The sequence below is a fragment of the Balaenoptera ricei genome, chromosome 2 (assembly GCF_028023285.1).
Source record: "Balaenoptera ricei isolate mBalRic1 chromosome 2, mBalRic1.hap2, whole genome shotgun sequence".
Taxonomy (NCBI): domain Eukaryota; kingdom Metazoa; phylum Chordata; class Mammalia; order Artiodactyla; family Balaenopteridae; genus Balaenoptera; species Balaenoptera ricei.
The window spans coordinates 73,139,762-73,161,653 of NC_082640.1; the positions used below are offsets into that span (position 1 = coordinate 73,139,762).

The 21,892-nt window shown below is 41.0% G+C and overlaps 1 protein-coding gene across 1 annotated transcript in view; it reads right to left on the reverse strand.

The window, feature by feature from the left end:
* RAB8B (RAB8B, member RAS oncogene family) overlaps positions 1 to 21,892 on the reverse strand; it is a 67,438-nt gene that overhangs the window by 8,727 nt on the left and 36,819 nt on the right. The window contains exons 2-5 of the mRNA XM_059913093.1: positions 10,027 to 10,087; positions 6,755 to 6,815; positions 1,918 to 1,995; positions 481 to 570 (exon numbers count right to left, since the gene is read on the reverse strand). Coding sequence (XP_059769076.1) covers positions 481 to 570; positions 1,918 to 1,995; positions 6,755 to 6,815; positions 10,027 to 10,087 — 290 coding nt within the window. The remainder of the gene's footprint in view (positions 1 to 480; positions 571 to 1,917; positions 1,996 to 6,754; positions 6,816 to 10,026; positions 10,088 to 21,892) is intronic.

Below are 21,892 nucleotides of genomic sequence, written 5' to 3' on the forward strand. Positions count from 1 at the left end.
AAATGATATCCGTAGCTTAATGAAGAGTCTAAAACTCCATAATGACCTAAATCTAATGTGTAGTAAAATATTCCTGAAAAAAAAAATGAATTGAATAATGATTACTGTTGAAACTTCACCTATCCTGCTACTTTTTTTTCAAAGAGAATGAACTGGTTTAACTTCAAAACTGGGTATTTACACACAGATACGGAAGAAAAAGCCTGAACTCTAAGCTGCAGGAATCTGAAAAAGGACCAATTTGTATCTCCCAGAAAACAGCAAATTCTTTAGGAATGAGTCATGACTACACAGTATATGGAGTTGGAGCTCGAATACTAATTCATACCATTCAAGTATGGATTACAACCCTTTTGTTGTTTTTTTAACAGATTAAAATATAGATGTTTTTAAAACTTAAATCAATAATTAAATAATAGTAAGAAAATGAATGCTTAATGTGAGTAGATTCCAATCTTTATGCATTCAGTTCAAATTTACCTTCTCCCCTCTTTCTTTTGACACTTGTCTTTTGTCATTCATATCACATTTGTTGCCCAGGATCATTCTTTCAACATCTGAAGAGGCATGCTGCAGGGAGAAAACAGTATGTTAGACTAACAACCTGAGAAAAACACAGTTACTCAACAGGCAAATCTTAACCTGTCAGAAACAGATCCAGAAATTTAATTATAAGACAAATAATCTTTCACTCAACACAAGGCCTGATTCACAGAAAAATTTTAAAGGTGAGAGGAGGGGAAAGCTACAGCATAAGAGTCCATGCGGGGCTTCCCTGGTGGTGCAGTGGTTGAGAATCTGCCTGCCAATGCAGGGGACACGGGTTCGAGCCCTGGTCTGGGAAGATCCCACATGCCGCGGAGCAACTAGGCCCGTGAGCCACAACTACTGAGCCTGCGCGTCTGGAGCCTGTGCTCTGCAACAAGAGAGGCCGCGATAGTGAGAGGCCCGCGCACCGCGATGAAGAGTGGCCCCCACTCGCCGCAACTAGAGAGAGCCCTCGCACAGAAACGAAGACCCAACACAGCCAAAAATAAATAAATAAAAAATAAAAAAAAAATAAAGGAATTCCTTTAAAAAAAAAAAAAAAGTAAAATAAATATCCTTCAAAAAAAAAAAAAAAAAAAAAAAGAGTCCATGCGAACTTTTTTCCCAAAGGCTTGCAGTCATTCTCATGTCTTTTTTGGTACATGAACAAACAAAAATAAAAGTTAAAGTTATCTAACAAAAAAACTTCCAAATGTTAGTTTGGATCAAAGAAGGGAGAAAACCTCAGTACTAAGTGAGCCAATGCGGAAGGTATTCTGGATTCTGAACTACTTAAACAATAAATTCACGTAGGTTAATATAAATGTGTATGAAATTATTTCAGAGTCAGATTTCTTTCTGAAATGTCAAAGACATTTAAAAAAATCTTCATACCAATCAAACTGGAACTAAATCAAATTTTAAATATCTAAGATGAAGAAAATGTTAGAAGGGCAAAATGATAAACTGCCGGAATAAAGATATATTTTTGCCCGTCAAACAGCCTGGTGGGACAGACAGAACCTGAAAACCAAGGTTTTAATCCTCGCTCTCCTTTTTAAAGGCTCTATGAGCACATGCAAGTCACCTCTTTCTGGCCTCAGTCTTCTCATGTGTAAAATGGGGGCTTGGATTAAATTATTTTCAAGATCAGGGCCAAGTTTAAAATTCTGTGAAACTGCTCCTCTGTCTGCACCCCCCAAGTCCAGCAGAGAAGTCAGACTGGCGGTACCAGAGATGTCACCCTCCCTGGCACTCCTCAGAGCAGAGGGCCTGACCTGCCCGCGCCCTACTTCCTAGCAGCTCAGCTGAGTGATAGGGAGACAGAGGAGCCCTTTATAAGCACCCAGCAGGACTCTTCTCTAGTATCCATTCTCTTTCCATACATACCTCTTCAATGTTTCTTATCCAATTTTTAATATTGTCAAAGGACTTCTCATTTGTGATGTCATAGACCAGCATAATTCCCTATAAGAGGAAAAAAGACCGTTATTTAGTACTTTATACATTTAAAGTTAAAGAATATAATGTCAATGTACTCTTCTCCTCCAGAAACCTTGTGTTTGTCCTTTTTCTGTCTTTATAAAAGGAATTTATAATAAAAATTTGAAGTACAGAGAAACAGAAATAAATAAAATCTTCCATTGTCTCACCATGTAAATAAATACTCTGTTAACATTTTTTTCACTTTTAACCTTTAATGAATTAGTAATTATGGTAAAGGTGATACACCCTTTCTACCTGACCTCATATAATAAAACTGGCACCAACTGAAGCTCAAAGGATGTTTAAGTTAAAATAGAGGTAACATTGAGAGTAAGAGGTAATCGCTTCTGTTGTGCACTTCTTTATTCTAAGTAGAAATTATCTTGTTTCTGACTCTTATACTAAGATTGTAACCATATGGCTTTAGATTTATTTCTTTTTATATGAACTGATTGAAATGTTACTAAACTAAAAAAAGTTACTATTTGTCTAAGTAAATCACAGACACTTAAAATATAATGCATTTGTTACACAGTTTGATGAAAAGCATCGTCATCATATTTTAGAAGACCCCATGTCTGGTATTTTTAAACAGTTTATCTTCTAAATGTTTCAACTGACACCTGTACGTTACCTATTCCAAAATCTGTATCACAAGACCACACTTGTGTACTAAGTGCTAGATCCACCCCCCGTCCATCCATTTCAACAAATATTTAGTGAGCACCTACTATGTGCCTGATAGTATACCAAATGCTACTAGTAGTGAATAAGATAGACAAGGCCCCTTCTTCTCATGGATGGCTAGCAAAGAAAACAATGAACCAATAATTATATAATTAATTATAATTTAGACAATCGCTATGAAGAAGCATGAGGAGCTCTGAGTAAAAATGCTCACCTAATCTGGCTGAGGGGCTGGGGTGGCCCACGGAAGGTTTCCATGAGAAAATGACATTAAAGCCAAGGCCTGAGGACTGAGTAGACTTGAACTGCGCAAAGGGGTAGAGGCTGGAGTGAAGAGGGGAAGCCCTCAGTGCCTGGGACATGGCAGAAATGTGATAAATATCTTGCTCACCAGGAAGGCCCAGAACCTACTAGGTTGAGTAAAAGACTGTCAGCTTGGCAAGAGTGCCCAGATCCACCGGGAGAAGGGCACAAGATGAGGCCGAAGACATAGACAGGGGTCAGGTGTGCCTTGGAGAACACTGACAGGGCATCGGCTCCCAGATGGCCCCTGTGGTCACCGAAAACTCAACTAAGTGAAATAGGAAGTTGTCTTCGTCCCCTTCAAATCTTCTCTTCCTCCTTGTGCTCTCGTTTTGAAGAAGGGCAATACATCCCTGCCGGCCAGCCCAAGCAGACCCCTGGGAGTAATCTGCTCCACCACTAGTCAGTCACTAAGTCCTGTAGACTCAACAACCTCCACGTTTCCACAGTCTGATACCCCACATGCAAGGCCTTACTCACATTCTCATCAATTAGCCTTTACATGGATGACTTACGTCTCCCTGCTTTCATTCTTAACCTCCTCTAGTCCACTCTCCATAAGGGTACCAGAGTTATCACTTCATTGCTTAAAATCCTTTGGCATCTCGCCATTGTACTCATAATTAAAATTCCTTAAATAGCAGGCAAAATCTTTCAGGGTCTGGCTTCCAACTTTGTAAATAAATACAAAATATAAATGTAAATAAATATAAATCAAATAAAATACACATAGATAAAAGAATCCAGGAAACACAGCAAAATGTTAACAGAAGCTATCTCTTATGGTGGTGGGATTTTAGATGATTTCTTAGGATTTTCAAAGCTTTCTATACTACATGTAACCTTCTGACAACCAGAAAAATATACATTATTATTTAAATTTAAATGACAAACAACATTCTTCTCTGTCTTCCCTCCTCCTAGCCTCAAATGCAAATGTTTAACTTTGGCTACACTGTAAAGCAGATTTTACAATTACCAAGGTAATTAAAAAAAAAAAAAAAATCAAAGTGGAGAACTGTACACTTAAATGTTAAATTTTATGTTACATATATTTTATCATAATTTTTAAAAGCCTCAAAATGCAATCTGAATAATTCCTGATTCAAACAGCTTAGCTACCTACAATAGTAAAATTAAGCAAAAAATTGCCAGAGCTTTACTTCCCTTTGGGCTATGTGGACAACCTTGATCTTTACTGCTGTCTGTCAAGTAGCACTCTGGGTGGTTAGCACAGGAAGTGTGAACACAGTGTAGTGGTTAAAGGCACAGATTCTGGAGTCAGAGGCATCAAGTCTGGGCTCCACCACATGCTACCTGGGAGATCCTGGAGAAGTTATCTTATCCCTCGCAGTCTGCGTTTGGGAAATGAGGACAGCACATCTTCCACACTGGATTTTTGAGGATCTACTGAGATATTATCTGTAAAGTACTTTACCTAGAATCCAGGACACAGCTTGGACTCAATAATTGGCAACAATTATTAATTTATATCTTTGGTTTCAGTAGCAGAAACCCTTTGACTATTCCCTATGTTTGTAAGCTAATTGATATTATGAATCAGCTGGAAATACAAGTTCCGGTATACCAGGTAAAAACTTTATATATCTAGTATACATACCTTTAACAACAACGGCCTCCTAAGAGTTCACAAGACAGTACTGAGAAATGGCGATAATGCAATAATACAGTCCCTTTTCCCCCCAAAGCCCGATTGTCCATCAGGGTTACTGCTATGCCTACAAATGTTGCTGAATAGTTTGAAATAGACCAAAGGATGCTGCCACGGTGTCAGACTCAGTACTGTGCTTACCAAAACGCTGCATACCTGAGCCAACCAAACTAAACCTGCCAGAACCACCACCTGTTGAAATGGGAACACAATGGCCCCACATCCCACTGGAACAGATGACATGCAGGATCCAAGACTCAAGTAGAGCAGGATTTCCTGAACACGTATCTAAGATTGTTTCTAGGTCTGAAATTGTTCACTGATTCACTCCTTCAGCAAGTACTTATTGAGCATCTACTATGTGTAAGGCACTGGCATTCATAGCAAAACAAGAGACAAAAATCCCTACCTTCAAAATGAAAAGGACAAGATATCTTAGAAGAGCAACAATTTCTAATTATTTGCAGTAATGTGAAAAAAGGCTAGGCAGTGGATAAATGAAATCTAAATTAAAGAACACATTTCAATGATCTCTTTCCTTATACCATGAACTAGAGCTACACAGCCAAGGAAGACACTTGCTCCACATTCTAAGTGTTCTTGCCCACTCTGTAGTGAAAACAAGCTTGCAAGTGGTATCAGTACATCATTCCTAGAAAATAAAAAAATTGGTCAATATAAAGGCCTGTGTTTATAAGATGCCTCTAATCAAAATTACCTATAAACTATTCTAAATCATCCCTGTTAAGATGTTCTTATTTACCCCCAAAATCCTTTCTGGAGGAAATAAACAACAAACAAACTTCTCCACACAAGGTAAGTCCCTTCCCTTTGATTCCAATCTAAGCAAAGTAGAGAGCAGCTGACAACTGCCCTTCTTAAAAGGATGACCTTTTACAATCTTCAAAGTATTACAGGGTGGAGAACACATACATATAAAATGGTTAGTGGTATAGAGTCCCAAGGTGGTAGAGCTTCAAAAAGGAATTCCCAAAAGGAATCCCCAACTTCTGTGTGGGGATGCCATTGGCACTCAAATACTGGAGGGTGAGTGGCAGTGGAGGAGGAAGGGAGAGCAGCATATTAATAGAGGGATCTGTGGATTCAGATCGCACCTTCCTGCGGCAAAGGGACAGCTAAGACCCCTACAGCTCCGTCACGTCCACACCACTCTCAGGAGCACAATGGTCTTTCATGCAATGAGCTGGGTAAGTTGGCAGCTGGCACCCCAGAGTCTACTAGGCTGGGCTTACATGATCTCAACTGTTCAACCTTCCAAGACTCTCTGAGCATACTGGGTTTCATCATCATTTAAAGCTCCAAGTTATACCTGGCTTAGACCTAAAAGCCAGAGATAAAGCCCTGTTCTGGGTCAGACGTTTTAGGCTTGGTTCAGTAGAGCTCAGCTTCTAAGTCGTCTTATTCACCACTGTACTCACAGCACCACACAGAATCTACCCTGAGCCAACAATATAATGGGTTGTATAGATGAAGCATCTTAGGACGGAAATGAGCCAAGTGATGAGGTTATGATAACAAGGATAAGGCTAGGATATAGCACAGAAGGACCTGGTAGTCAAGATTCACCAGATTCTAAGCCTCAGAGAGTCACAGATCATTTGGCTACTTCCTGGCCAGCTGGCAGAATGCTGGTGGAGGAGACTCCAGAGAGATGAGCCAATAGGAGTGGATGTTGTGGACCTGGTGAGAGATAAGGGATGATGGTGGCAGGGCTGAATGGGGAGAGGGTGCAAGAAATGAGTATTTAGTCACAGAGCTTGTGGTCTGCTAAGATTTGGCAAAGGTATTAATAAAAGGACAAAGCACAAAAATATACGATCACTCAGAATGTGTGGAGGAGTTCTAAGACATCTCCAAGCTAATTACGTGATTAATATAATGAAGACCAATGGCAGGGTACACAGCTACTAAACACAAAACGTAAAATCCCCTTTAAAAGTCTTGTTTGCACATCAAAAAATCTATTTTCTCCAATGTACTAGACTCTAGCTTGAATCCTACAAACTTGACGAATGAACATTCATGTTTTACTTCCACAAAAGCCTAAAACACACTCACCATAGCTCCTCTATAGTATGCTGTTGTGATGGTTCGAAATCTTTCCTGACCCGCCGTGTCCCTAAAATGTGAAACAAAGGAGAGAGTGGTTTGCAAAGTCATCACCAGTATCGCTGAGGAGACACTCGAAGCTGTAGGAGATATAATTGTGGTCTGCTCACAAATGCAGTGGTTTCAGGGAGATGGGGAACGAGACACAAAGGGAGCCTGTTGTGCCTCTGGAAGCCTGTCGGGAGCTCACAATGACTTGGGTGAAAAACTTGGACCTTGATGACAAAAGCAGCCACAGGAAAATGCATGGTCCTGCTAGGAACTGGCAATGTTGTGTTCGCCAGTCAGATGAGGAACAGAATAGAGAATAGTTCTAACTTCTTGGACTACTAGAGGCAGTTCTAATCCTTTTTATAAATGCCCAATGATTCAGGCATTTTGCTCTCTTGACTGAAAGTCTGATTTCTGTACAAAGCAAGCAGTTGGACTGGACTTACTACCATGTAAATTCTGCTCAGCAGAGCACACTAAAATGGGTCTCCTCAAGAACTTTTTCAGCCCTAGAGCCCGTGATTAAATGAGACCGTGGAGTTCAACACACAATTGTTGACAAAGACTTCAAAATATGAACAATACCTCAAAATTACATCAACTTGCATTTATTCTTGCTTTTTTGGAGGATGACGTACCATCTAAATACATTCTGAAAAATGCCAACATTTCGAATTACATTACCAAAGCAACCCCTATAAAGGAAGTCAAATTTCCTTGATATCTGGGAAAAATAAATATTCCTAAAAGAAAAAACAAGCATTTGTGGAAATACACTAAAAAAGAAGCATTTGTGGAAATATACTAAAAATCTAACACATACCAAACCCAAATGAGATAAAGGCCTAAGGGAAATATAGTAAATTTAAAACATTAATAAATACCTTACCATTTATGTATACCTTACATAAAATGTATACCTTACATAAAATACTTTCACATGGTGCTCAAATGATGCCCACCACAGCCCAGTGTGGTGGTATTACCATCATCCTTGTTCTACAGAAGAGGAAACAGGCTCAGGTGGGCTGTGGTCCCAGTTCTGCCGCTAAATAGCTCATACCCTTGAATGAGACTCAAGCATTCTAGGCCTTGGCTGTTTAGTGCAGGCCCTGGCCTCACACTACCATCATCTTATCCTGCCATCCTCTCACTGATCAGGATTAGATACACAGGCACTTGTTTAGGACTCAGCAAACAAATCATGAGGAAAACAGGAGCCAAACACCGTTGAGCAGACTAACCATATTTTATTTATCTATTTATTTATTTTTGGCTGCGTTGGGTCTTCGTTGCTGCGCGCGGGCTTCTCTAGCTGCGGCGAGCGGGAGCTACTCTTCGCGCTCTACAACAAGAGAAGCCACCCCAACGAGAAGCCCGCGCACCGCAGCGAAAAATAAGTTTTTTAATTAATTAATTAATTAATTTTATTTTTGGCTGTGTTGGGTCTTCGTTTCTGTGCGAGGGCTTTCTCTAGTTGCGGCAAGCGGGGGCCACTCTTCATCGCGGTGCGCGGGCCTCTCACTGGCGCGGCCTCTCTTGTTGCGGAGCACAGGCTCCAGACGCGCAGGCTCAGTAGTTGTGGCTCACGGGCCTAGTTGCTCTGCGGCATGTGGGATCTTCCCGGACCAGGGCTCGAACCCATGTCCCCTGAATTGGCAGGCAGATTCTCAATCACTGCGCCACCAGGGAAGCCCAGAATAACCATATTTTGATTCTAACATGCTACTTGATTTAGAACCAGCTCTGCAGCAAGGATGGAGGAGAAACCCTACCATCCTAAATGCAGGCCATGAAGATTGAATGGAGACTACTTTGCTGCCAAGAGGACTGATAAATAGTGCCATGGGGTTCTAATTAGCTGATTGCCCACAGGCTCCTAGAAACATTCCTTATTGCTATGATCAGGACTGTACAGCACAGAGTCAGAGATTCTCTTTGCTTCCCCCTTAAAAAAAATTTTTTTTCTTTAAAATATTTGACTCTTATTAAATACCAATAGATGAGAAGAGTAGCTTGTGGTGACCTACACAATGTTTTCCAGTGAAGTATACGGGGAACCTCTATACAAGGCTAATACATGAAGCTGACACAAGGTTCCAGGAGATTTGGGTAGTTGTCCCAGCTCCATCACTATCCCAGACATATGCCTTCAGATGAATTTAACCACTCTAAGTCCCAGTTTCCTATCAAAGAAAGGCTGGCGGATTTCAGTATAAGGTTCTAGTTCTATCCCGGTTCTGAAATTCAAAGAAGAAAAACAGCCTATGGAAAAAGCTGATATATATGTATTACTTTATAATTTTGCCCTGCTTCCTTCTTAAGTCTATGATGCTCTAAATTTCTAAGCTTTGTTTCCTGCTGTTACCGTCACACATTAGGTCAGTAAACATCATCAAAAACCTTCCTCAAGGCTCCAAATCTACGTGGTTCCATGGAAGGCCCTACGCTGAAAGCAATTAAGGAGGTTAAAAAAAAAAAATCTAAGAGTTTGAGTTCAAGCCAAAAATATTCAACCAGGCAATCTGCAGGAACCCTGTTTATTCACTGTAGTGTGACAAAGTTTTGAGGAATTAACAAGTCGGAGTTGGCTGATCGTAAAGAGATCTTTGCCTTGCATATTGTAACATGAGAGATGACAGGCATGCCCTTTCCCTTCCTTATTCCCCAGTGCAGTGCTCCCCATTTTTTATTTAAGGAGAAGAAATACGCAAATAAATGAGAAAATATCAGAGCTGGAAGGGAACTCAGATGTCATCAGTCAGTCTGACCAATGAATTTACAAATGAGGACAAGTAGTCCCTAAGGAGGGAAGCAAATAACTCCAAGTCTTTAATTTAGAGGCTGGACTCCAGATCAGCACTTTGGGGTAGGAACTTTGGGGTTCCTACCACTTGACTACTTTGCCTTATCTGATTTCACAGCTGCAACAACTACAATGGAAAAATAACTGACACGCTTTAGAATTTAGTTTCCTCCCCTATAAAATTAGCATTTTGGAAGAATGAGCTCTCAAATTTCTCCTGGCTGTGAGACTTAGTGATATCATGCTTACCATCCCACTCCTGGTGAAGATACCTTTGAATACCTACCCATTTCCCCTTGGTTCTGATAAAGAAGTTTTAGCTACCGAACGATACCTCTAATTTACCACAATTCACCTTTTAATTCCCACTTTCAATTCCTGATTAAGGTAGAAATGCTGTGTGCATATATTTTTTTTTACTTACCATATCTGAAGCTTGATTTTCTTTCCATCTAGTTCTATCGTTCTGATTTTAAAATCAATTCCTGCCAGAAAAAGAAAGAAAGACATGCTAAATTTCTTCAAATATAATCCAAGTCTTATTAGGAAAAGGACAAAGATTTCTTTTGAAAAAAAGCTCTCCAACGCACTGGAAAATGTGAACACAGAGAGGGTGTGAATGGTATGTTTCCTCTGAATACAGCCTGAAGAAAGGAATGCTAATTACTCTGCAAAGAATTCCCACACATGTTAAATGAAATGTATTATATGCCTCATTATTTTGACACAAATGGAACACATCCCTCAAAGGTACATAATTTAGATAGATGGAGAACATGCCATATTTTCCACTTCCTGAAATACAGATAAACAAAGCTTCCTACCCACCCCTCGTGCCCCGTCCTTCCCTAAAGAAGGCCGTGAGGCCTCTTTTTGTTTTATTTCCACCTCCTTCCATTTGCTTCTTTAGAATCTGCAACTGGCTAAAAGAAAGAAAAAACAAAACAAAACCCACCTATCTGAAGGCAGGGATGAGAAAGCCTGCATATTTATTTTATACAGTTAGCAAGTACTTTACATACGTGTTAATAAATGTTCCCTGCATCTTTCTGGCTAGTGCTAAAATAGCTAAAAGGGCTTTTAGCCCTGGCTGCACTTTAGAATTACCTCAAGAACTTAAAAGAAAAATAAAACTACTCATCACTAGGCCTGCTCCCTTCCCCAAATTCTGAGATTCTGACTGAATTGGTCAAGGATGGGATCTGCGCACTAGTAATTTCAAAAGCTCCCCAAGTGATTCCAACCTGAAGCCAAAGCTAAGAAGCACTCAACCAGCCTGACAGGTAGCATGTGAAAGTCATTTGTGGCTCCAGCACTCAACAGTTCAACCCCTCCCTCACCTATTTCCCCCCACTATGGTAGCTCAAAACTTACTCAGCAATTTCAGCTACAAAGAACCACAAAGTCCCTGACAAATATAAGCGTCCTCTACCATTTAACAGGAACAGGCTGCTGCTCTTTGTGAAGGGACCAGTTAGTGAATACAGCTCGGTTGCAATTTGCTAAATCCTCATCATCTGGCTACTCAGCTTTGTTTCAGATGTTTCTACTCCTTCACATTCTCTACAGAACCCCTTAAAGTGGTTTCTAAGACATTTCAAGAAAACGTCAATTATGCATCCTCTAAAGTGACTGAAACATTAACTGCAGCTATTTCGAGGGAGAAAAGCCTTCAACGGCTACATTATTACAGTATTTCTACATATTAACATTGACAACGCCCAAAAAGGCTGCTTGCCGGCTCCAGCTTCATATATGGCAAAGGCATAAACCAAGTGGATTTGCCCCTTCTTCTCTGCGTGGCACTTTTCCCCCAGGGAACCTTTTCACGTATGCTCGTGAATCTTGAAATACGCAACAATCACACCCAAGCTAATCCAGCAGAACAGCTTCTTATTCTTTCCCTTCACTAATAACCAAGTAATGTTAACAAATACAATCTCATACCCAATACCCCAGGTTATCTGGCTCACATTTCCTCCTCTAAGGTACCTCAGTATTGCAGGGTCTGCAGTCACTGAAGCAAAACTGAGCAACACAGCACAAATATTATTGTCAGCATCACACAGAATTCACTGTGGCCATCATTCATTTAAGATTTAACACACATTGATTTTTATTGTGATTTATCTTTTTATATATCTCCAAATCCAGTGTAACAAAGACCCTCTAGGGATTCTCTCTAGCCTTTATCTCTTTTTGGTCTTCACATCAAGAACAATGCCCAACACGTGGTAAGCAAGAAATAAATGTTTCTTGATGTTAACATTTTTTAAAAATTCACAATTTTCCAGATTCATAGAAACAGAAAATAGAATGGTGGTTATGAAGGGCTGAAGGGAGGGGGCGGGGAAGGAGAGCTGTTGTTTAATGGGCATAAAGTTTCAGATTTGCAAGATGAAAAAGTTCTGGAGATCTATTTCACAACAATGTGAATATACTTAATACTACTGCACTGATCACTGAAAAAACGGTTAAGATGGTAAACTTTATTTTATGTGTGTGTATGGGTTTTTTTTAGCACAGTAAAAAAGAAGAAAAATTCATGACTTTCAAAATACTTACTGTATCTCCAGAAAATAACTTTCTTAACTGGAAGACTAAAGTCATCCAACATTCCATCTTTTAATAGTTCATTCACATTTTAAGTAAAAGATGATGTCTATCAAAACGCCTGCCAAATGAATACTTTTCCTTATTCTATTTTATTAAGATGTAACTCCAGTTCTTTCAAGGTTGTTTTTACCTGTAGTCAGGAGTCATGGGCAACTTTTCCACCTTCATTCAACAAAGCCATTTTGAGGCGCCCTTAAGTCTCAGTTACTCTCCATTCATGTGAAACATTGAGGAAACTTTCTACTGACCCAGCCTTTTGTTTTTTGTATTTGTTAGAAGGATTACCTTTCTGTTATTGGAGGAGGTTCTACCATTATCTGTGATACTTAACCGTCTGTTCACTATTCAGAGGTTTTCAACATTTTATAAGAGCTGTGAACTGGTATTTAGCTTTGGTTGATGCTGCTATCCGAAGCCAGCTGACAGACAAATGCTGTAGAGCACAGTCAAATTAGCACAACTTGAATTTCACTAAAAATGGGAAATATCACTTATGTTATTATTGAAAAGCCCTGGCCCTGGAAGTCAAAAGACCTAGATTGCAGGTTGGGTTCTGTCATTAACAACTTTTAGGAGGTTGCCTATCTGTTCTGAACCTCCACATTCCCATCCATAGAAAAGGTTGAGAGAATCTCATTAGATAAATTAAATAATGTGCTTGATTGTGCTGTGGGAACTCTGAAATTCCACACAGATGTAAGATATTACACATTCAGATGTTGTTATCCGGCAGATCTCGTCACCTCATGCATGGATTATGGTAATAGCCTCCCAGGGCGCTGTGCCAACATCTCTTGCTGGTCTAATTCCCCTGCATGCAACTGTGAGAACAGCTTTCAACAATCCCTGTGGTAATGTCACCTCCCTATTCAAGAAGCCATGGATCCAACCTCCTCGGCCTGGCAATCCAGCCTTCCCCACAGGTGCACCGCTCTCCTGACGCCGCCACCCTCCCAGCCTCTCTCCAACTTCGGCCTCTGTTTCTCTCACTGGGCCCCGCACCTCCTCCCCTCTGCCCGTGCATGGCTACCTCAATCGGCAGCCTTCTCTGAGGGTGCCGCCCTACCCCATGGTCCTCTCCACTCAGGCCTGTCCATCCCTACCTCCAGGCCTGGCTTTTGCACAGCAATTCAATACTGTGTTACTGGGTTTATTAACATACTGTCCTGAATTGCTCTCACATCAAGCAAGGGTTCCATCCTCTCTTTGCCAGTTAGGTTGCACACAGAAACATGTATGCAGTAGATCCTAAATGAAAGGTTAAATACCCCTGTGTAATTAAGTAAAGGTTAAATTCTACTAAGTGTGGAGAGAGATAAGAAAACCTTGGAAGTTCAAAGTTTTGTCAGCATACTCTAGTGAGAATAGTAGGGATGCTGAGAAATCTTATGACACTAAGAAAATGAAGATCTCTACATTACAATTAGTTTTGACAATAATATCATTAGAATATATAGTGCATTAATACTTACTATAAAGGAAAGACAACTTTCTGAGGCTACTCCAGGATTAAAAGAATAACCAGTCATAAGAATGATAATATAGGACTTCCCTGGCCGTGCAGTGGTTAAGAATCCTCCTGCCAATGCAGGGGACACGGGTTCGAGCCCTGGTCTGGGAGGATCCCACGTGCCGCGGAGCAACTAAGCCCGTGCGCCACAACTACTGAGCCCACGTGCCACAACTACTGAAGCCCGCGCACCTACAGCCCGTGCTCCACAAGAGAAGCCACAGCGATGAGAAGCCCGCGCACCACAATGAAGAGTAGCCCCCAGTCGCGGCAACTAGAGAAAGCCCGCGCGTAGCAACGAAGACCCAACACAGCCATAAATAAATAAATAAATAAATAAATATTTATTTAAAAAAAAAAGAATGATAATATAATTATATCAATTAGGATGCTTTCTGCTGCAAATAACAGAAACTCCAAATCAAACTAGCTTAAGGTAATTTGCTGACTCATATGACAAGCCCAGTGGTGAGCTGGGGTTCAGAGACGGCTCAGTCCAGGAGTTCTGGCTCATTTCTCTGCACCTCCTTTGGCTCTGCCGTCATGGGAGTATCAATTTCATCCTCTGACTGATAGCAGCTCCTGACTACAACAGCAATACTGAGAAGAAAAGAGATCATCTTCCTGTGCCTCTCTCTTAAAAGTGAGGAAATGTTTCCCCAAAGCCTCCAGCAACCTTTCCTTCATGTCTCATTTCTGGATTTATAACCAAGGGAATGTCATGTTCTGGGGGCCAAGACTGAGCTCCTGAACTAATCACTGCCCCGGGCAGTTACCAAGATTGGATGAATCTAAACCCATCCCTAAATTCAGATTAATCAAGGCCCATCCCTGGAGCTGGGTCACTCCCCCGATCCTGGTAAAAATAGGAGGGGAAAGCTGTTGGATCAATCATAATATCTGTTAGAATAATACAAGTTTATTTAATAAAATTTTATATTCATAGCTACATGAAACAGAGAGATGCTAACAGCTATCACTACTACTCTGGCATGAATGTTATTAAATTTCACGATAACTACGGTACTTCTCTGAAGGTAATTTCTCCTCATGTTCAGCCATGAACAAGAAAGAAAACATGAAGGAAAAAAAGGACAACGAGCAACCCAAGTAGCTGCCACAACATCTCTGGGTTAAACCATGATCTTCACTGTTAGGAGAGTTCCCAAGCCCACAGCTCCAAAGATCTGGCTTGTGCTCTAGCCCCAGATGATTAGAGACTGCAAAGGAGGAGGCAGTCATCGGCAGCAGCAAGAACCAAAGCTCATCCTAGCAGTAAGGGACCAATTTTTTTTTTTCCTCCCCTTAAAAGGACTATACAATCTCAAAAAACATAGCTCCCGAAGAGGATTACATTTAGGGTCACAAAAAGCCCCGTGTATTTCTTTTTTCTTAATAAATTTATTTATTTATCTTTGGCTGCGTTGGGTCTTCATTGCTACGCACGGGCTTTCTCTAGTTGCGGCGAGCGGGGGCTACTCTTCGTTGCGGTGCAAGGGCTTCTCATTGCGGTGGCTTCTCTTGTTGCAGAGCAGGGCTCTAGGTACATGGGCTTCAGTAGTTGTGGCATGTGGGCTCAGTAGTTGTGGCTCGCGGGCTCTAGAGCGCAGGCTCAGTAGTTGTGGCGCACGGGCTTAGTTGTTCTGCGGCATGTGGGATCTTCCCGGACCAGGGCTCGAACCGGTGTCCCCTGCGTTGGCAGGCGGATTCTTAACCACTGCGCCACCAGGGAAGTCCAAAGCCCCCTGTATTTCAATAGTCTTTTAGAAAGCATCATTTTTTGGCAGCACATAATAATTCATGTTCAAAATGACAACCCTGAGTCATCCCACCTCATGAGCAATCCATGAGCCACCAGGCTGCATGCAGCCTACCTGGCTGGCAGCACAGCCAACATCTATGCTCAAGAGAAGACTCCATCATTGCTTCCATGTTGCTTGAATATGCCCTGACATTAATTTTTTGATGGCTTTAAAGAAGAGCCAGTTTTCTCAATATTTATCTAGTCAATAAAACAGGAAATCTAAATTTCTAAGAAAACATTTGCAAGGGACACAAAACCATTTTTCATTCTGAATTTAAATACATACATACACGCACACACACAACACACACACACACACACACACACACTAATAGATTTTTATTTTTTCTGAATTGATTCTCATGCTAAACGGTTGCTCATCACTGATACATATTATGCAGCATAAGGAGGCACCGAGGGAAAGATGAAAGGAACCACAGAATTCTAGTGACCATTTAGTCCAGTCCTCCCCCTGTGCTGAAGAAAACTGAGGCTCAGGGAGACGCAGCAACTTACCCAGATTCACAAAGGCCAATTCAAAACGGGGTTAACGTCAAATTTTGGCATTTAAAGATCAGGCCTTCCTGAAGAGATGCATACAAGAATGTCCACATCTCCCTGAGGAGGCCTCCTCTTTACGGGTCATAGCAAAGCACTAGCAACAACAGGAATGCCCTGGTATACAAGGCCAAGGATACCTTGGTATATAAGGAAATACTAGGGAGCAGTGAACAAGAGTCACGTGTATCAACGTGAATGAAGCTCAAAGCAACGTCCAGGGAAAAGAGCAACTGCAGACATGCACACAGAGTCAAACCATTTCTGTAAAATTTCAATACCAAAAACAACAGTATGGATCATTTATACATCCATCCACGTGTAATTAAAATATAAAAAAATACGCAAGAATGGTTATCAACAAAATCCGGATAGCTGTTACCTCTGGAGAGAAACGGAAGAGGAGGGATTAGACAGGGGTTCACAGGGACTTCAACTCTACTTGTTATTTATTATTTCTAAAAGTGAGGGGTGGTACATGAACGTGGGAGTGTTTTCTATTAGGTATACTTTTGTATGCCTAAATCTGTTCATCATTTTTTAAAAGCAATGGCTAATTACTGGAAAAATGACATAGGGAGGCACACATTTATTCATGGCAGGAGAAAAATCAAACCAAATTTGAGAGATGAAAGGCACCCGAGAAGATTCAGGCCAGGGAAAAACAGGCACCACCCCCTCCCCAACTTGTTCAATACCAAGAGGGCCTTGGTGCTCAGTTCAATAGACTGAGCCCTTGGTGACCAGTTACGGGGTGACAGAAAGACGGGATCAAGCTCAGAAAGTGAGGGGGCAGATGAGTGGCTTGGGGCTGCAAGGAGTGCTGGCCACTCAGATTTCCAGTAAGGGTATCAAGGACATTTCCTTCCCCAACTGGAGGAAAAGGAGCTTCCATGTGGGCCAAGGACAAGGGAGGAATACACATGTGGTCACCGTTGGGAATGGTACCGTGGGACAGGAACAAAGGAGCTCTGATTTTCCATCTCTAATGCGACAGGGAAGAGGCTTCGGCTGCGGGGAGCAGGGGTCTGCCCTACACCTCTGAAGAGAAGGTGGAGTATACTTGAGGCTTCTGCATTGTTCAGGGCGACCCACAGGAACAAGACCTGGCAGAGGCTGGCAGTGAGGCTCTAGCGAGGGATATGAACCAAGCACATGCCCAAAGCACTGCTTATCAATCACAGTTCTCAGAAACCAGTGGTGGACCTGGAGGGAGGGCTTGACCAGCAAAAGAAAGGGACAGAAACTTTGAACTTGGCCCAAGTCCACAGTTAACAGACCTTAGAGGGAAAAGGAGTTTGGAATGAGCAGTCTTGGGCCTCCTTTCATTCCGCAAGTTAGATACGATTTAACATGGAGAGCGAACAGATGGACAAAATTCTTTTACACCAAAGTCACATTAGTCAGCCAACAGATATAATAACAAAACCTTTTCTGTTTCAAGAGAACAGGGAAGTTGCCCAGGTTTGTGAATGGGTAAAAGGATACCATTGCTGAAGTGTGGGAAAAGAGTACGAAGAAGGACTTTTCCTGGCCTTCAGAACTAACTCTGGGGGGCCAGGGAGTTGTCTCGACCTTCAGCCTAAGCTGTGACTTGATTTATTTTTGCTCTGTGGGTGCTGGAGGTTAGAACACACACACACACAGCTCTCTCTTCTATCTTGGGTCACATGGTCACTTTTCCTTGCCTGGCCCAGGAAAATCAGGGGTGGAGAAACAGTAGGGACCTTCCTTCAACTGAAGTTTTAGACATGTGGTTCCCACTGATGTTCTTCTAAAAGTCCAATTTGGCTGAAGTCAAGAGAGCCATAAAAAAAAAAAAATCACGATTTCTGGGATATTGAGCCTTTCAATGAATGATAGCAATGTAAGATTCCAATGCTGGGTTTACCCCAGTGCTGCACAAGGAGGGGAAAAAACACGGGTCATCTATCCCCTTTGACCCACTTTAAGAAGTATAAGTTTAACACTGCACTTTTACAATTAAAAAGAAAAAAATGTACTTTGTTTCAAAAGTACATTTGGGAACAAAAAACATCTGTGATTTTAGGCTATCTGAATATGAGTTTTATGGTTTCTCTATTTACATTTCAGAGATACTCCAGGAATAGAAAAAAAGTTTCTCAAATATTGAAATCCACTTTAAAGAAATAGTACATTCACTTCCTTACTCAAGACTTTTATTATTAATAATGAAGATACAGTATAGATGGATCCTGTCAGTTTTGAAACTTTGACAACCATATTTTGCTTGTTTTTTCTGTGGACTTTTAAACATGGAGAATAATAAAATTTTAGAGTAGCTGACTTCAGGATAATTAGCTAAAAGCTCTAATTAGAAAAACAGATTAATGAAATAGGATAAAATATGAGTCATAGATTGAAGCTTTAAACTTTCTTTTTTCCAAAATAAAGAAGGGACTTGGAAAAAATGTGTAAAAGTAGAAATAAAGTTAAGAATGTTACTTAGATTGAAAGAGAGGCATTCAAGGCATTGTTCTTTTTTAAAAACACACTCTATAAGTTCATAAAAGCACATTTCCACCAAGTGCCAACTTTACTGCATATATTTAGAACTATTTTTTATTTTATTCACTTATATTCAAATTTACTATCTGTTTTCTTATTTGAGAACTAGAAAATCTAAAGTTCAAAAGGAGGGGGCTTCCCTGGTGGCGCAGTGGTTGAGAATCTGCCTGCCAATGCAGGAAACACGGGTTCGAGCCCTGGTCTGGGAAGATCCCACACGCCGCGGAGCGGCTAGGCCCGTGAGCCACAATTACTGAGCCGGCGCGTCTGGAGCCTGTGCTCCGCAACAAGAGAGGCCGCGATAGTGAGAGGCCCGCGCACCGCGATGAAGAGTGGCCCCCGCTTGCCACAACTAGAGAAAGCCCTCGCACAGAAACGAAGACCCAACACAGCCAAAAATAAATAAATAAATAAACATTAAAAATGCTAAAGATAAAACATTATAAAGTTCAAAAGGAAAAACACATTAAAAGTAAATTTAAAAAAAAAAAAAAAGTAAGTTTAGAAGACGTTTTGACAACAGTGTGAAATGAGCACTGGCAGCCAAATATGTTAATTTTGTTAAATCCAATATTAGAAAAGGGGGATTTTTTATTTTTAAAGGTGGACTAACAAGTGGTCTGCAAATATTATTTGCCCTTAAAGGAAAGGACACCTGATATACTAAAAAGAAGACAGACTAGAAGTTTTCAGATTTCTTTGGTTCTTCTACTCTGTGAATAGGAAGTGGTAAATGAAACCTCATTTATGGTGTAAATCAACAGTGACACATCACCACTTCCTGCTGAAAAAGCTGCACATCTTTACACTGTTTTGGAATTTCCTACTTGTTACTGAATTAAATTCAATTCTTGGCATTCTTCATTAGACAGCTGAACCCATAAAATCTAATCATGACAACAAAAGATAACAAATTCATAAACTAATTCTAGAAATTATGAAGGATTTACTAATTTTTCTTTGAGCCATAAACATATGCCTGACAGATACAAAAACAGTGCATTTAAGAACAGCTTCTGAGGGACTTCCTTGGTGGTCCAGTGGTAAAGAATCCATCCACCTTCCAATGCAGGGGACGTGGGTTCAATCCCTGGTCAGGGAACTAAGATCCCACATGCCGCGGGGCAACAAAGCCCACTCACCACAACTACTGAGCTCGCGCACCTCAACGAGTTGCAACTACAGAGCCCACGCGCTCTGGACACCGCGCGCCACAACTAGAGAGAGAAAACCTGCACATCACAACTAGAGAGAAAGCCCGTGCGCCACAACTTGAGAGAAGCCTGCGCGCCTCAACGAAAGATCCTGCATGCCTCAACGAAGACCCTGCGTGCCACAACTAAGACCCGACGCAGCCAAAAAAATAAATAAATAAAATAAATATTTTAAAAAATTCTTAAAACAGGGCTTCCCTGGTGGCGCAGTGTTTGAGAGTCTGCCTGCCAATGCAGGGGACACGGGTTCGAGCCCTGGTCTGGGAAGGTCCCACATGCCGTGGAGCAACTGGGCCCGTGAGCCACAATTACTGAGCCTGCGCGTCTGGAGCCTGTGCTCCGCAACAAGAGGGGTCGCGATAATGAGAGGCCCGCGCACCGCGATGAGGAGTGGCCCCCACTTGCCGCAACTAGGGAAAGCCCTCGCGCAGAAACGAAGACCCAACACAGCCATAAATAAATAAATAAATAAATAAATTTTTAAAAAAAATTCTTAAAACAAAAAAAAAGAATAGCTTTAGGGACTTCCCTGGTGACGCAGTGGTTGAGAATCCGCCTGCCAACGCAGGGGACACGGGTTCAAGCCCTGGTCTGGGAAGATCCCACATGCGGCGAAGCAACTAAGCCCATGCACCACAACTACTGAGCCTGTGCTCTAGAGCCAGCGAGCCACAACTACTGAAGCCCGCACGCCTAGAACCCGTGCTCCACAACAAGAGAAGCCACTGCAATGAGAAGCCCGCACACTGCAACAAAGAGTAGCCCCCGCTCACCGCAACTAGAGAAAGCCCGCATTGCAGCAATGAAGACCCAATGCAGTCAAAAATAAATAAATAAATTTATTAAAAAAAGAAAAAAGAATAGCTTTAAGGAATCTCTATATTGGAGAGTCTCAAAGGGCTTTATAGATTAAAATATAAAGATTTAATTAACCCTTAAAATGTCTTTGGGCAATGAAAGGGCAAAATAACGAATCACTATAATACCATCACTTTCATACCAGTGTAAAGAAAAACAAAACAAAACAAAACAAATCACTATAATACCAAATGATAACTACTAAAATATAACTGAATTACAAATGAAAGGGTTTTAATGCTAGAGCTGCCAAAATGTCAAGAGAGAAAAACAGAACTGGCAAATAAGGTGTAATAACACAGCTACAACAACTCAGATAAAGTATGCAGAAACACCTAGGAAGGATTGAGAATTTTAAATCTGATTAAGGAGCCAGCAGCGATTACCCAGCATTCAACTCACAATTTGAGAATGGCCAAAGAATGCACAAGTCTCTTTTGCAAATCTTGCACTTTCAAAAGGAAATGTGTTTTAAGTGTTACTCAAGCTGGAAGTAGCAATGTGCTTGAAGTTGTCAAAATGTGGATTTTAAAGGCTTTCAATGAACAGATGTTTTCCCTTCAATAAAATCTCTTTTCATAAAAAGCCTAATTTATGAACTAGACTTCCTTGAAGAGTAAAAGTTCAGAATGCCTCTGAGATTGCCATCTCTTTTCCCGTTATTAATTCATGACCACTCCAAGAACCAAACTGCTCCCCAGTGAAACCAGCTGCATCTCCTCTGCTCTATCCACTGTTTCTGAAAAACTGTACCTTTGTAACAGGCAAAGCCCTCCAGTACAAGTCCTAAACCTGGAATTTCTTTGTTTGTACTTTGACAACTCAGGGTCAGGTCTGTTTCATTTAAGGGTGAAGGGAATACTGTGGTTATTCAAAAGATGAAGATAAAAAAGCAAATCCCAGATTTCACATATTATTGCCATGGGAAAACCATACTGCCAAATCACTGGAATTACCACTGGAAAAAATTACAACTACATTCCAATGATGTTGCACCAAAAATGCAGCAAAACTGATCCTTTAAATCTTTCCAAGTACTGACTATGTATCATATTTTCCATTCGTTTGGAGGTAAATGAAAGCTAAAAAGAAAAAAATAACTAAGCAACAATATTACATGGTACAACTAACTAAAAACAAATGATATATATTTTCCCTTTGAGAATGAGTTCTTAAAAGAGGAAAACCAAAAAAGATTGTT